Below are 17171 nucleotides of genomic sequence, written 5' to 3'. Positions count from 1 at the left end.
GGTGTCTGTAATGAAGCTTTATTGATAATCCTTGGTCCCATTACAGCAAAAAATGTTTAAACTCCAATTGTCACTGGGGCCAAAATTTTTTTTGTCTGAATCTACAATTATAAAATATACAGTTTCGACTTGCATACAAATTCAACTTAAGAACAAACCTCCGGACACTATCTTGTACGTAACCCGGGGACTGCCTGTAGATGTTGCATTGCTGTGTGTTTGTGTGCAGTGCATTTCTGTGTGTGTATTACGATATTTGCAGAGCAAAACAACAAAACTACAATAAGATAAATATCTGTGGGGGGGGGGAGTGATGATCTGACAGCTTTGTAGTTCTTATCTTAAAAGTACTTATTAAAAAAAAAAAAAAAGGCTCCACATATACAATTTCACCCATTTCTTTTATCTTTTATGACATGCACACTACCAATCCATACACAACTTGTTATTTGGGACATCTCCTACAATCACATTATGCTATTTACATTGACCCCAGACAGAGGAGTTTGAGACCTCTAGTGGCTGGATATAACATTACTTGTGGCATATAGAAAATGACTGAGGTTAACCCTTAGGGATATTTATTTTGGTGGTTGATGGGGGTACCACAGGGCATTGTCCACAATTAAGTGGTCGTCATTGCGGGATGTGGCCAAAGGATCTACTCTTCTTTGCCTCTTCTGTGTCTCTATCCCTTTTGCAAACGCCTAATGACACTATGTCAAGCTGTAAGGACAATGTACACAGCGGTATTGTTTGGGGGTGAGGTGGCCTGTTTTTCATTAACCTTTTTATTAAAACAAAAAAAATTATATACAGCAAAAGGCTGATGGTAGCTTTTCACTTGGTATATTTTTATATAAATTGGGTTATAAGTTCCTTTTGGGTCCTGTAAGCATATGTAAAAGGTGCTGTCATCATAAATTTTAATAACATCTTCACATGCAAACCATTTTGGGACAGCTGTTACAGGCTTTGCTATGTGATTCACATATTTTCCGATACTGACCATATGGGATCTATCTCAGCAGAGTTCATTGGCATACAGCCGACAATTGTGATGTAACATATTATGAATTTCTAGTGTGTTTGCTTGAGATTTTTTAGATTTATGTAGATTAAATGGATAGGTAGGTAATGCGTTGCTGATTTCCCAAAGGATCAGTTGTCAAAAGAAATGTGAATATCGTTCTTTCATATTATCAAATGCCCCAAGAGGAAAGTATTTTCCAGCTTTTGCAGTATTTATACAATAATTATGTTTACCAAATTATATACAGGCAGTCCCCGGGTTACATACAAGATAGGGACTGTAGGTTTGTTCTTAAGTTGAATTTGTATGTAAGTCGAAACTGTATATTTTATCATTGTAGTTCCCGACAATTTTTTTTTTTGCCCCAGTGACAATTGGAGTTTCAAATTTTTTTGCTGTAATAGGACCAAGAATTATCAATAAAGCTTCATTGCAGATAATTTTAAGCTGATTATTGCAATCTGGGACTATTTTAAAGCATCCAGAGAGCTTCACCAGAGGTCACAGTGGGCAGAGGGGTCCGTCTGTAACTATGGGTTGTCTGTAAGTCGGGTGTCCTTAAGTAGGGGACCGCCTGTATTATAACTCGCTATAAATTCATCATATATGCTTTTTTTTGTCATTATTTATATTACACACAGTATCCAGTATTCATATTTGTAATTATTAGGATGCCTTAACGTGTTTCAGCTGCTGTATGAGACCATTACATTGTCCAAGTTCAACATGATTTTGGTTCTGCTGCATTTATGACCTATACTATATATTGCCAAGCCAACGGTTCTTTATGACACAACTTACTGTATAAATCATATGTTTAACTTAAAGTTTCCAATTATTTACCAAAAGAGTTACCATATTTTTGGATTGGACAATCCCTACTATTAAGTCATCAAAAATATATTTGAACCAATTAAAAATTCTCTGGTAGACATAAGACACACATAAGCTGCATACACTTACACACACCCATCCAATCACATACATAGCTTAGCTAAGGTATATCTATTCATTAACAAACACCTGTGACTCTGCTCCATCCAGTCCCACACAAACGCACAGCTATTCTACATCGATCTATTCATTCACACACACACAGCTCTGCTACATCCATCCATTCACATGCACACAGCCCTCATACATACCTAGTCCCCATTTTAGTATTGTATTTTATTGTATTTAGTAATAGAAAACTTTCCTCCCATTGCACATCTCTGACTAGCAGCATGAAAGGATTCAAGGACCTTACAGTGATGAAGAATGTGATCAGTCACATTCAGGTATTTCTCCTATCGGGACAGGCAGGGAGAGAGCAGAGCAGAGGGCCTGTTCTCTGCAAGAGAGAAGTCAGGAGGGTCTGGCAGTGCTGGGTCCTCCTGACCTGTGAACTATAAGGTGAAAGACTTTTAGATTTTTTTTTCTGCTAAATAGTGTGTCTTGTAGTCTGAAAAATACTGTGTATTAAGAAGGCGAATAGATCATCTTTAAAGTTCTGATATTCCCTTTTTAATAGACAATTCAATCCAGGGTCTTGTAGGAGGTTTCATGTGATTATTAGTGAAATTCATTGTTGTCCAATGCTCATCTGCATCTCAACTAAAACCTAATATTGATCCTGTAGGGGAAAAGAACATCAGATAAGATACATGCGCTTTTTCCAGATGAGAGGGAACACGGTGGTAAAAAATCCTCAACCAAGCCCAACTTGGTGCCTCAGTCCCTCAATAATGCATGGATGCGATGCGCTGAAGGATTTGATGGGTGTCAGGCAGAAAAGGTAATTGTTTGCAATGATTTTTTTTAATGTGTTTTTAATGTATACTGTAACTGGATCTCTGTTTATTTCTTCACAAACAAGAAGTAAGTGAACAACATAAGAACCCGTCCAATTGCTACATTATCTATAGACAGGGAAAGGGTTACTAGCAGCTACAAGAAGTCACATACATAACACTAACTAGTACAGTACTTATGACATATTTATGTACTTGTTTAATTTATATAATGTAAATAAAGATGTAAAAATACCATATTTTGGGGGTTTATAGGAGGCATCTGAACATAAAAATCTTTATAATTAGAAGCAAAATGGAGAAGAAAAAAATGTATTATCACAGTACACTTGCTGTGGGCAATAGTCAGGCAGTACAGTCAGGCTATATGGTATTAAAGTTTACCTATAGTAAAATGACATTATGAACATTGGGGCAAGTTAATCAATCTATTTACGAGAATTTGAGCCCCAAAAAAAATAAATTAAAAAAAACTTTATAAAATACCCCTTTTATTAAAGGTTTTTATTTTACAGTGTTTAGACACTTGGGCTAGCGGCACACAACAGTGGTCCGTCCTTGAAACACAAACTATATCATTCACCAGATAATAGGAGGTTTAAAGTTAGAGGCCAAAGTCTTCTACTTTTCATCATCCATCCATAGACACTATGATAAATCTGGTGCAGTTTAAGACTGCCCCTCTCTCTTTTAGTCTCTTTTGATATATTGGCTGTTTTAATTGCTTTTACATTTTACATTTTTTCCCTTTATTTCATAGTCATCAAGGTCATCTGGAAGAAAATCAAAAACTGCTCAGCTCTTGGCCCACTCAGTTGTATTTGATGAAGGTAAATGAGACCTTGAACTACATCCTCAAGTATTAGGGAATGTCTTTGCATTTGCCACTAAATTGTACTAAGATTATAATTCTGTGTGTAATTACATACTGAGATCTCAAAGAGGAAACAATGCCTGGGGATATTCTTAAGGCCTGGTTATAAAGAACACAGACACTTGGGTAACCGCTTTGTGTAGCCCAGTGTATACACTGGAGATCAAAATTGGAGAACAACACATATTTTCCTAAATATCAAGGTGATTGTGAAGTCCTATGTGAATATTTCCTAACATGAGTAAAATACTGGTATTTTAAGCGGATTTCATAAATTGTATATATTATAAAGCACAGAATAAAAGTGTAAATGATATAATTGTAAAAGAAAACTGATCAAAATAAAAAAAAAAACACTTTCAGATCCCTGCAAGTTATTGGGGATTATTTTTCACCTGGTACTAATTTCCCTAATTATGTGACATACCCTTTTAAACTACAAGCTCAACTTTCCAGTTTTCACTGACTTTGAAAAAATGGTGTGCCGTTCCAAAATGACTGAAACCCTCTGGCAACAGGTTGTCCAGTTGAAGGCCCCCTCGGCAGTGACCAAATCTCTTATTATCATAAAAAAAATAAAACTCTAGACTGTATTTTAAGTGATGAAAGCAAGTTTAATTTATTTGGATCTGATAGGAAACATTATGTTTGCCTACAAACTGACAAAAGATTAATCCCAAACTGTGTAAAGAAGTCAGTGAAAGGTGGTATAGGAAGTGTCATGATTTGGGGAATGCTTTCTGCAGCAGAAATACAGTGAATACAAGTGTGTATCAGAACCTTCTTCAACACATGGTTTCTTCCTTGTGTTGTTCACTCAATTAGCCAGCCATTTTCATGCAGGACAATGCCCCCTGTCACAAATCAAAATGTGTAAAGTAGTTCCTTGGAACAGAAAACATTGAAACAATGAAATTGCCAGCCCAGGGTGCTGATCTAACCCAAATAGAAAACCTCTGGAAAATCCTTGGTGACCAATGTATGGTCAAGAAACCCACACCAGTCATAGAACTATGGAAGAGACTGGAAGAAGAGTGGACAAAAACCACACCAGAGAAGTGTGAGACTAGTGATGTCCTGTGGTCGCAGATGTGCTGAAGTCATTCAGCATGGACCTGTGCACTTCCTACTGAGTGACTGTTGTACCCCTCAGCCCTCACCAAATGTGATTCTAATCTTTCTGCTACAGTCATTGCTGTTCTTGAATCATGAACATCATATTTTTTGCAAAATAAAGTTTTTGTTGATCTGTGGGTAAATGAAGGAATATGAATGGATCAACCAAGATTAAGGTATGGGGGGTATAGACCTTGATTCTTTACTGTAAGAGCGGTGAGACTATGGAACTCTCTGCCGCAGGAGGTTGTTATGGCGGACTCTATGTACATGTTCAAGAGAGGCCTGGATGTCTTCTGGAGAGAAAAAATATCATGGGTTATGGGGATAAAACATTTTTTTAATTCTTTAAGATTTGTACTTGATTGACTTGTGCCTTTTTCTGGCCTTGTATACTATGATATTAATGGCTAATAAAGCTTATAACATTTATTTGGATGAATACCAAATATTTACAGTGCTCATTGTCGAGCGTAGAACAACTGCAAATAATCAGATTGTTGTAATGAAAATGGCACTCTAACAACTGTTCTTCTCCCTTCTTAAAACACAAGAATTCATAGTGTATGTATCATTTTTTTTGTTTGTTTTTGTCTGTTTGCTGTTGTTTTTGACGCATTTGTGGTGTAAATGCTATTTTGCGACTGTCCATTGTGCTAAGTGAACATAAGACCGTGCAAAGTCACTTTGATGTAGACCTTGCTTGCACCAAATTTTTTCCTTTTTTTTTTTTTTTTTTTTGTTCCTCACCCTCGAAAAATTAATATTTTTTTTTTCTGTATACAGAGATATAAGAGCTTGTTTTCTATGCAGCTAATTGTCTTTCCTAGGGAAGGTATTTAATATTCCATGCCGTGCACTTGAAAGCTGGAAAAATTCCAAATGTGATTATATTGACAAAAAAAAACACATTTGCATCATTTTCTTGTGGGCTGTGTTTTTACAACTTTAACTGTGAGGGACCTTTTAATACTCCCCTTCCCACAACAGGACTTACAGATGCGGCAAGGGTTTAATGAATCTGACCACTGTAGAACTCCAAAGAGAGGCATAGAACTTTGTAAGGAGCCTCCTAATGGTAAATTACCCCCAGAGTTGGTGAATATGTACTTGGAATTGAGGTAAAACCTGCCTTTTGAAATAATGTGCTTAGTTTATTTTGGGGAAGTGTTCTTGAAAGTTTTATTTACATAGTCAAGGAATTTCTTAAATTTATATTGCTGCATATTTTAAGTTCACTATGGAAAATTAGTTGATTTGACCAATGTGACATCTCCATACCACTTTAAAAGTATATTCTATGTTATTCCAGAAACCTCAGCAGATGAAAGTCAGAAAGATCCTGCTGATATAGTTTGGAGTTCAAGTGATAATGAATGGTCAAATGATGGCAGCAACCACACAATATCGCAGCCCGCTATTTCAGATCTTTCCCCACAAAGTGCAAGCCGATCACAAGACTTAAATAGCTCTTATGATAGATCAAATGCAGGTAAGTATGTCCGGTGAGATGGCCCCATGGACATGAGATAATCTCTTCAAAAATAAAACTTAATGTGGGAGATTTATCAGAAGTGTCTGAACTAGAAAGGTTTTTGAACTAGTGTATTTTGTTCTTCAGTTCATTTGCAGAAGGAGTTTTCTCACAATTACAGCCAATTACAGGGGATATGTTAGAAACTGCTAGGGGTACAGTTCCTCACACTCACTCTGAGAACTCATTATACCCTGAACTCTGAGACAATCTCTTTTGGAGTTGCACTGCCATTTCTCTGAAACCTAACTATCTCCACTCTAAAACTCTGAACTTAATTACTCCACTCAGACTATAATACCTCTGTTTTCATGTTGGGGGCTTTAGGTGTCATCCCTTTCTGACTTAGGCCCTTTGCACACAAACGTATAGGGGCCATTGCTATGGTCACACAATTTGCAGCCGTACCACAGCCCCCATACAGACGGTCCCTGACTTTAGGACACCCATCTTGCAGATGGACCTCTCTACTCTCTGTGACCTCTGGTGAAGCTCTCTGGATGCTTTACTTTAGTCCCCGGCTGCAATGATCATCTGTAAGGTGTCTGTCATGAAGTTTTATTGATAATCCATGTTCCCTGGAGAAAAAATTTTGAAAATCCAATAGTCACAGGGACAAAAATGATCCATTTTCTGGAATTACTATTATAAAATATACCTTTTCTCACTTGCATGCAAATTCAACTTAAAGGGAACCTGCCATCAGAAATTGACCCAATAAACCACTACCATACTATTGTCAAGCAGCTGAACACCTTCCAGATCGTGTTTCTTTCATGACGCAGTGCAGTGTCAGCATCCAGAAAATCAACTTTGAAGTGAGATGTAAATTGGTCGTATAAAGCAGTGATTTTCAACCAGTGTTCCCCAAACTATGATGCCCCCTGTGTTTTGTTTCCCGGCAATGCGCAGCGATAGTGTCCCCTGTGTTTTGTTTCCCGGCAATGCGCAGCGATGCGCAGTCACGGCTTCTTACAATGTAGGAGACGTGTACAATAACACATGCACAAGCTTTGAACCTTGCGCGACAAAATGACGTCACCGAGGCCGGCGCATCATCATGAGAGCGGAAAGACTCTCGCATTTGCCCACCGCCTGGGTAATGCCCACCAATAATGCTGACTACATGAGCTTTTGCCTGAGTATATGAACTGTTGGCAGAATACTCAGCATATGAGCTGGTACTTTTAGTACTCCAGCAGTATACTGCATATAACAATGAGAAATGTAAAATAAGAAATACTATAGTCATGAGGCTACAGTACTACAAGTACCAGCTCATATGCTGATTATATGAGCTGGCACTTGTACTCTGACCTCATTGTACCCCTTTATTTTGCAGTATATGGGCCACATAATAATCAGCACCATATACTAAAAACAGGGAGAAACTGAGAACTGTTGAGGAAGAGCTTTGTGTGTGTCTTTCCACCATTCCTACCAGGATATCCCTTTTGTGTTTATCGAAACAGGCCCAGGTTTCACACTGAGTGAGTAAAATAAATTTAGAATCTATATTATTAACTATTTGTATAATATGTTTTAGTGTCATTTTGTGCTATTTTGGTTGGTGGTGTGCCCCAGGATTCTCTAAGTATAAAAAGTGTGCCGCGGCTCAAAAAAGGTTAAAAATCACTGGTATAAAGGCATTGAGGTGGAGAGTTTAACAATGAAGTAAAGCTCTCTTCCTCAGAAAGCTCCTGCACTGTAATTGATGATCCTACATCCAGGGACATCACTAGACGGATCTCCTGAAGTCCGATGAACAATGTCAATCACAGAGGAGGAGGCAACTCTCCACCTCCTTGAATTTATACAACCAATTTTTCATCTTGCTTCAAAGTAGATTTCCTGGATGATGCCACCAGACAGGACCATGAAAGAAACAATAACTAGAAGGTGTTATGCTGCTTCACAATATACTAGTCAGTGACACTTTTTATAAGGTTTGAATCGGTAGATTTCCTTTAACAATCAAATGAATCAAACACATTTAAGGCTCTTTTTACATCATTGAGTTTTTATTTATACCAGAATCCACTAGATTGGAGCCCACGGTGGTAAAAGGAATAGAAACTGTCATGTAGAATTTTATGATCAAATAGCAAAATGCTTTATTATAATTTTATATAATGTGTTTTTCCCAGGTGATGTCCCTCAGATTACTGACTGGCAAGAGGACAGTGACTTGGAGTGTGACCATGAAGGCAGCGCGTCTGAAGCTGCTGAAAGTGAGGTGGAGATTTCAGACACTGACTCAGTGTCTAATGATGTGTCAGTCTCCAGGAGACTTATTGACGTACAATCTGTGAAAGTAAGTTCTGCTTTTTGCATTGGAACTTCTGTGTGTATCTTACACAATCATTACTTGCACATGAGTTTTATCATTAACGTATGTTCATTTTTATAGAATTAAAGGGGTTGGACAGTAATAGCAAATTTTACCAGGGATAGTACAAGACGTCACAGGAAACCCCAAATTCTGCTGCCATTGGGTTAGTGACCCATGGGTCCTGCAGGCTAAGGTCAATCTTGACTACGGTAAGTACACTTTTGGTGACCCTATTAAGGTCCTGTACCTACCTTGGTAAAATTTGTTCTAGGTGACCAACGGGGTATGTAAGCTATGGATAAGCAGTTAAGGGTTTTTGGGGTTATGCTGATATATAGTGCTCTGAGCACCAAACATTACACCAATGGTATACTGTCAATAAAAGGGCAAAGTTTAAAAAGGTCCTTCAAATTTTCTTTTTGCTACAGAGTCCACTGGGGATTTAAGAAACATGGGCTAAATACTGAAGCGTTTCTATAATATCTCGCTTTCCGTTTTGACATTTCATGCAATGCACATAAGTTGCTTAAAATTTGAACTTTGGGGATATCATTAGAGATGTGAATAGATAAGGAAGACTATAGTATCCCGTCCCTGATCTTATTTGATTACTTACTAAAAAACATAATCCATATTGTTCTTGATGCAACTACTACTTATTATAATAATGTTATCTGCCTAAAGTAGGGTATGGACTGTGTGTAGACTAGGACTTATATCTGTAAGTGTATTGTTAATCCTCCTAGTTATGTTAAGACATCTCACCAGGGGTGCACCTAGCCTTTCTGCTGCCTGAGGCGAACTATAGAAAAACGCCCCCCCCCCCTATACATGTAAACCAGACCCAGAACCAGACCCATACAGAACCAGACCCAATGTGAAAAATGTGAAAATAAAGCAATGCAAAATACATAAAGCTTCCCTCTTTGAACTATATAATACACACAGCGAGCTACTACAAAGAACAATATACATAAAACGATCCGCCATATAATATAAAATCAATACAGCGTGCCGCCATATACCATATAATACGTACAGTGTGCCACCATATACCATATAATACGTACAGCGTGCCGCCATATACCATATAATACATACAGGGTGCCACCATATACCATATAATACGTACAGCGTGCCGCCATATACCATATAATACATACAGTGTGCCACCATATACCATATAATACATACAGTGTGCTGCCATATACCATATAATACATACAGCGTGCCCCCATATACCATATAATACATACAGCGTGCTGCCATATACCATATAATACATACAGTGTGCCGCCATATAGTATATTTTAAATGGTGGCACGATAAATGTACACACAGACATACAGAGATATATATATATATATATATATATATATATATATATATATATATATATACACATACACAGTATAGCAAATATACAGACATACATATATATATATATGTATATTTACATATATACATACACATATACATACAAATACACACAGACAAATCTATACATACACACACATATACATACATAGAAGTTACCTTTACTCTTTTTTCTTCTTTTCTTTTTTCTTCTTTTTGTCCTCTGGTGGAAGGGGGGGGGGGAGAGGGGGTTGCTGGGGATGTCGGAGCGGGGGGGGGGGGAGGGGGTTGCCGGGGATGTCGGAGCGAGGGGGGTGTTGGCAGTGACACGGACCGAGGGGGGTTCGAAAACGGAGCGTGAAGGGGGGGGGCGGACCCAGCGCGGACATTGGGCTGGGGCGGGGAGTGGTACTTGTGCCGGGCCGGTGGATGAGCTAGGCGGGCTGCGGGGGGTGGAAGTGTCAGCGGGCGCGCAAGGGGAAGTGTAGGGCGGTGCACAGGGGGAAATTTCTGTGGGCGCGCAGGTACAGCCGCGCGCGTGTTGAATGGATGGGCGGGCTGTGGGGGAAGTGACGGCCCGCGCGCAGGTACATGTGCCGGCCGCGGGCGGGTGGATGTGATGGGCGGCGGAATGTGCGGGGGGGTCGGGGAGATGTACCGGCCGTAACACATTCCGGCGGGCGGGAGCCCGACGCCGCCCCCTAGTATAGCAGGAAGCGCGCCGCCTGAGGCGAGAATCTCAACTCGCCTCATGGCAGGTGCGCCCCTGCATCTCACATAGGAGAAGACGACTGCATTAAACACTGTGTTAATGTCCTTAGAACATGTGGCAGACATTTCCTTGTAACTACATACATGTAACAGCAGATGGCAGTAGTGTTCCGCTGGTTATTATGGAAAACACTGTATACTGGGTCAACACAAGATATGGTAATAAGTTCCTGTGAACTGCTATGTGGTGTTATATAGTGATGTGCAATCAAAATCGGGAAAGAACATTTCAATAATGAAGATTTTACCTTTAAATTTTTATCATCTTTCTAAAAAAAATAATTATTCAAGATATTTTTGAAGTAGGATGGATAATGGTCAAAAGCGACCCTGTTACATCTCATATGGTATTCTAAGGAGAGATCCGTAATATAAGCTGAGCTTTACAGGAACAAGTAAACTACTTTGTGGGCAGAAAATAGAACTTCTATGGATCATTTCCTGAAGACCATCGGATGATTGATGGGATTCAACTGAATCAGGGTATCTGTCACTGAAAGCAGCATGATTTTGCTGACAGGTTCCCTTTATGGACACATCTACCATTGGAGGAAAGTCGGGTTACTGTAGTTTCACATTTATGGTTCCTGTCAAAAAAGAAATCAAAAGTACACATTAGCCATAGTAAAAGAGAAAGAAAAAGTGATTCCTACCACAGAATCTCAGGAGGATCAAAAGTAATGTACTTACTAATACTTATATATTTTCCACCATAATCGGCATAATATGGGATTGGAGGGTGATTCAGCTCACAGCTTTCCCTAGAATATTTGTGACGCAGACAGCCTGTTCCTATTAGTTAGTTTTCCACAGAAAATTATTTCCACATTGGAAGAATTAAGTGAGACCTAAAAGTATTGCTTTCTATGCGTGAGATGTGACAGTAATAACAAGCTGCAAAGCTGATCATACAAGTCTTATTCTTGTTGTAAAGCCTTCAGATATCAAACATGTTACCCAACATTGTGGTGGAAAACAAAGATCCTTTATTTATCAGAATAATAGCAATGTCATTGGTGTACAGTATATACAGGTGGTGTACAGTATATATAGGTGGTCCCTGACTTAAGGACACCAGATTAACAGATGACTCTTGGTTACAAACGGGCCTCTTTGCCCACTATTAACGCTGGTTAAGCTCTCTGGAGTCTGATAATTTGGATGACCCTGTAATCTTGGCTGGTTATATAGGTTCAAAAAGCCATAAAACTTGTGCTTGATACATATCTTAAACATAAAGTCCAGCAATGTACTTTGCATGTACATATACATCACCTTTCACCCACTTTTACTATTTATTGCGTTTCATAATTTTGTTAATCATTGGTAGAGTTTCCGGTGTTTGCTTGAACTGAAGGATGCCTGCAATACCTCTCTATTCCTCCAGAGGGAGTCAGAGCTCAAGCAGTGCACATGTGACTTGTCCATCGACATGAATTATATAAAGTAATTTGTATGTGGGGATCCTGCAGTGTGCAGAAATCTCAGCAAGTCCTCCAAACTAATACCCCAAACATAGGCTCCAAACATCATGTTTATAGACTTCCCCAAAACAGTTTTTCTAATTTTTGGCAGTGCCCACAAATCTTGCCTACTTTCCTTAAAAGGGTTATTCCTATGTCGTGATTACAATACAGTGACTTTACAATTAGTAGAGATTTGATCTCTCAGACCAATTTCAAGAAACCAAGGGAGCATAGTCTCTTCATTATTCCCCCTGTTTAGTGTTCTCTGCATGAAATGAAGTTGCACTGTTTTTCCAATCAAATGAATTGTGACTGTGCTGCAATTCCTTACATAACAGGTGCTTAAGAGCATTGCTGTGAGTGTAGCCATTATAAAGGGGTTGTCTCATTTCAAATTTACCGCAACTTTAGAGCATTTCCCTTTTAGGAAAAAAAAAGGGTTTCTCATAGAGTGTATGGACATGGGGTCATTCCAGACATCCCTTTTAATAATACTGCAATGTATTTACATCTGTGCATATGCCAACAGTCAGGCTGTCAGTAAATGATGACATAACCTTTTTGTAATGCCATCACTAAATATGATGAGAGAAGAGTAGGCATACTAATATGAGCTGCCTGTGCAGCAAATTGTCACGTTGAAGGAAATCTACCGTCCTCCAGTTTGACGAAATTTTGTGCCAGCACAGAACTCATACTCACTGCTGCCGTGAGATTGGGGGAATGTCAAAAGTGCTTTGGGGGCGTGCAAAAGCCAGAGCTCAGGTGACACCCCCAAAAGCATTTAGGCTTCATTTAAAGGGAAGTTGCCATTCAAATTAACCCACCCAGTATAAACACTTCATTAAAAACTATGATTAAAAAGCATTGTCCCCACCCCTAAATGGTCCCATGGCTGCAATGTTAAGTTTACAAACTGATTTTTTTTTATGTGCAGCTTACCTGATGTGAGCCCAATGGCAATAATGGAGACCTGCATACGCAGTGTTCACTGCACTGTCCTGCCTCCCTAGTCTTGATTGACAGGTATCACTGATACCAGAACTTGGGGACCGTCTGCCAATGTTCAACTTCACATTGCCTTGCTGGAACGTTGCGAGAGATAGAGAACTCTGATATCAGCACTTCATGTCATGTGACCAGAGTGATGTCATCTAAGGTCCTTTGCCCCCTCTCACATGAAATCACAGCAGCCTCCATGGAATTCTCCCCATCCTCCATGTAGGCATGCTGTGATTTTATGTGATCAGGTACATGTATGGGGTAGATTTGGCAAATGTTGGGGGGTAAAGGACCGTAGATGACATCACCCAGCTTATAGGACATGAAGTGTTGAATGGTGAGAAGAGGCTTGGGAAATGCTGGACTCGGCCAAAGAGTCCACACCCCTTCTGATTTGCAGCTGTATGCTAGGTAAGAGAACAAAGTTGGTTTTAATGGGATGTGAGGAAAATGAAGGGTGGCATTTAGTTAATAGGGCTCTATGGAAACTTGGTACTAGATGTATTTGTGAACCATGTGGTGACAGTTTTCCTTTTAAATAAATCAATAGTAGCAAGCGTTTCTGTAATAAATCTGTGAAGGAAATTGGCAAATACATTTTCCAGGATGTAAGAAACTTTGCCTCAGTGCTACCTTGAAGGGCAGTCCCCTGAACATCGAGCATTACTTTAGATGAAGCAAAGATTTATACAATGTTGTGTATTGTCCAACATGGGCCTCATGAATAAAGAAACTGGTGCCGTAAAATGTCATTGTTGCCTACAGCAACCAGTCATATGAAACCTATGCCAGAAAATGCCAGAATCCTTTGGTTTCTATGGGTAATATTGGCTAACTGTGAATACCTGGTTACTGCAGTAGCAGTATCCTAAAGCTGATCTGTAAATACCACAGTCTACTCTGAGAGAACCCGTGGCCAAAGATTAATCCCTGTGCCATTTATTTGATAATAGAATAAGTCTTCCTGGAGTCTATGAAACCCAGTGTAAGCTCCGTGGCTGAACTAGTTTCAGATGTCTAATTGATGCATCGCATGAGAGCTCGCTGGAAGTTGTCTCCTGTGTAATGAAAAGCTTAAATGATGTCTGCTCCACATGGACTTTACTGCTGAGATGTAAATCGTACATCTTCTAAGACAAATGTCCATTTTATTGAAGGCTCTTTGAACAGCCAGGGCACTTTTCTTTTACTCTAAATTGTGTCTGATGATGCTTCAACTTGTAAAGAGGAGGTTTCTCTTGATCTACGTAACTTGTCTGTATTCTCGGACACTTGTACTGTATTCTTCTTACAATGACATATAAATTGGTAACTGTTTTCATTCCCCTTGTCAAAAGGATGTGTCATTACACAGTCTGATATGGTCAAGTGTCCATAAAAATGGAAAAATAATCTAAAGTTTTAGGGCTTGCTCTCTATAACAATGGTTGCAATGAAATGAACAGACCTGGGTGAATGAAATATGGCAGACATTAGTATGAAATCTTGATCGCTCAAACACATCTATGGGATACATGATCAACCGTAGAGTGCTGCAGGTATCACTACATACAAGGCTTGTAAGAAAAAAATGACCAGTGATGGACTTCCATTGTAATGTCCTGAATTGCCTCAACCTGCCAGCAACCTAAAGTCATCTTTATTGCCCTTTGTTTATGTTTGCTAACATTGTAATAGTTTATTGTATGGGGCATTACAACATAATACTTTTGTTATATATAGGGGCATCCCATGAGCAAAAAAGTAAAAACAATCTGCATCTTTTCTAATGTGGAACTTATTGGCAGCTGTTATGTCCCTGCTTCATAAGGATACATCCGGAGGATTCCCAACTCTTTTGACAGAGGGCACTGATGTATCCCACTATACTAGCATATACAGGCAGTCCCCAGGTTATGTATAAGATAGGTTCTGTAGGTTTGTTCTTAAGTTGAATTTGTATGTAAGTTGTAACTGAATATTTTATAATTGTAGCTCCAGACAATTTTTTTTTGGTCTCTGTGACAATTTGATATTAAAAATGTTGGATTAACAATAAAACTTCCTTACAGATACCTGTGATAACTGTTATTGCGGTTTATTGTAGCCTAGGGCTAAAGTACAGTAAATTACCAATTTCCAGTGGTCTGTTTGTAACTACGGGTTGTCTGTAAGTCGGGTGTTTTTAAGTAGCGGACCGCCTGTATTGGGATATGTCACCCAGCGCATCCTTCTTCACACTGAATGTGGAAGGAGAAGGGAACATTAGCAGCGGCCAGTGATTGGCTGCTGCTAATGTTTTTTATGTTTCCCCAGTGGTGTCAATATCGTTATTTAGACCGTGACATCACTGGAAACCTCCCTGAGGATGGATGGAAAGACTAGTTTGCTGCGTTTTTCCATCCAGTTTTTTACATAGTGTACGACATATAGTCCATCTGCCAGTATATGTATTTTCTCAGCATATACGTCTGGCTTTCCTGTCATATACAATAGTTGAAGTGTGAGCCTAGTCTGAAGAGTTTTTTTTTTTTTTTTTTTTCCTAGTGCAATTAATGCGGATATATGATTTTTTTAATTCAGAGATTTTTGTATTTTTATTCGGAGTCTTTCTAAATAATGGAGCGAAGAATAAGGTCCTCTATTTGCCTTTTAAGTGACGGTTTGGTGTCTGTGAGACAATATCTGGTCCAAAAATCATCTTAAAGTTTGGCAGAATAGATTTCACCAGTGGCATACGATAAAGTTCTCTTGCAAAATGACCGTTAACTTCCATATCACATTTCATTTTGTAAGTGGATATTTATGATCCAATATACTGTAATTATGAATATTAAATTGTGTGGAGCATGTGAACAGAATCAATCAGAGATGTTCTAAATATTAATTCTTTTCAAAGGCTTCAATTGGCTTTCTGCATTCCCCTTTCATTTTACATACTGATCTTACCCTCAAGAGTACAATACCCAAGCAGCGAAGCCTTCGCCTATCTTATATATCGGCTGTGCCAGGGAACTGCTGCTCAGGCACATAGTAATTTATAAGCAAACTCCCAGCAGAATTTTTACTGTATAGAGAACTATTATTTACAGACATGTCGGAAGAGGTGGCCGATTCTCTTTAAAGAATATGCTTGGGATATTTGTCATATCATCAGTACGTGTCCCAGCTGCATTATTTATACATGAGCCCCCTCTGTACTTCTGCCTACCTCCTGGATTGTCAGCAGTGTGAATTAAAGTATCACCCATATCTGAAGTTCCCCTTTTATCTCCAGTAAGCTGGCCTTTGAAGCTATGCGAGTCCTTTTCTCATATGTCTGTGAACCCCACGTGAAGAATGGACCCATGTAGTTTCAAACACTGATTGGTTACATTTAATGTAAGAAAGTACCTTCCAAGAGGTCACTGATGAGGACATGTGCAGGACATGTGTAAAGTGTTTCTGTGTAAGGGACTGTGCTTTAAAGTTCAGCTTGCCTGCTGAAGCAGCTGTGTACAGGGAAAATATAGGGATTTCAGAATATCTTTTATGATTGTATCCTGCTACTGTTATCTTTTGCTTAGTTATGTTAATGTGTCCTCATGTGCTTCAGAGCACAGGAAGGTGTTTACAAGCCTCTATCACCTACACACATTCTATACATTCTGCTGACTGCTGTGCTTTTAATTACAGTCGTTATATAAGCGTGTTCAGACCAGCACTGTGACAAGTATGACTAACAAGGCTTCCAAAATCGAAAGCTAAATTTTGTCTGATAGTAAACACAATTGACTGCCAGAAGAATGTAGGCTACACTCTCCATAACCGCTTACTATTTGTACAATTTTTATATGTATTCTGACTTACCGTATATATTTGAGTATAAGCCGACTTGAGCATACGCAGAGGCCCCTAATTTTCCCACCAAAAACT

The 17171-nt window shown here is 39.0% G+C and overlaps 1 protein-coding gene across 3 annotated transcripts in view; it reads left to right on the top strand.

Annotated features, from left to right (window-relative positions):
- Positions 1-17171, top strand: part of SPIDR (scaffold protein involved in DNA repair) — a 259050-nt gene that overhangs the window by 8326 nt on the left and 233553 nt on the right. For 2 of the 3 annotated variants that reach the window (XM_072151952.1, XM_072151950.1), the window contains exons 1-5: positions 2233-2313; positions 2655-2810; positions 3587-3656; positions 6129-6308; positions 8498-8664. In XM_072151952.1, the coding sequence (XP_072008053.1) occupies positions 2260-2313; positions 2655-2810; positions 3587-3656; positions 6129-6308; positions 8498-8664 (627 nt within the window). In that variant the 5' untranslated portion in view covers positions 2233-2259. Of the gene's footprint in view, positions 1-2232; positions 2314-2654; positions 2811-3586; positions 3657-6128; positions 6309-8497; positions 8665-17171 lie in introns of those variants that run through there. The other variant, XM_072151951.1, reaches the window with a different exon arrangement.

The sequence above is a fragment of the Engystomops pustulosus genome, chromosome 5 (genome assembly GCF_040894005.1).
Source record: "Engystomops pustulosus chromosome 5, aEngPut4.maternal, whole genome shotgun sequence".
Classification (NCBI taxonomy): domain Eukaryota; kingdom Metazoa; phylum Chordata; class Amphibia; order Anura; family Leptodactylidae; genus Engystomops; species Engystomops pustulosus.
Note: the sequence above shows the minus strand (reverse complement) of the source record. Positions and strands in the feature narration are given on the sequence as shown.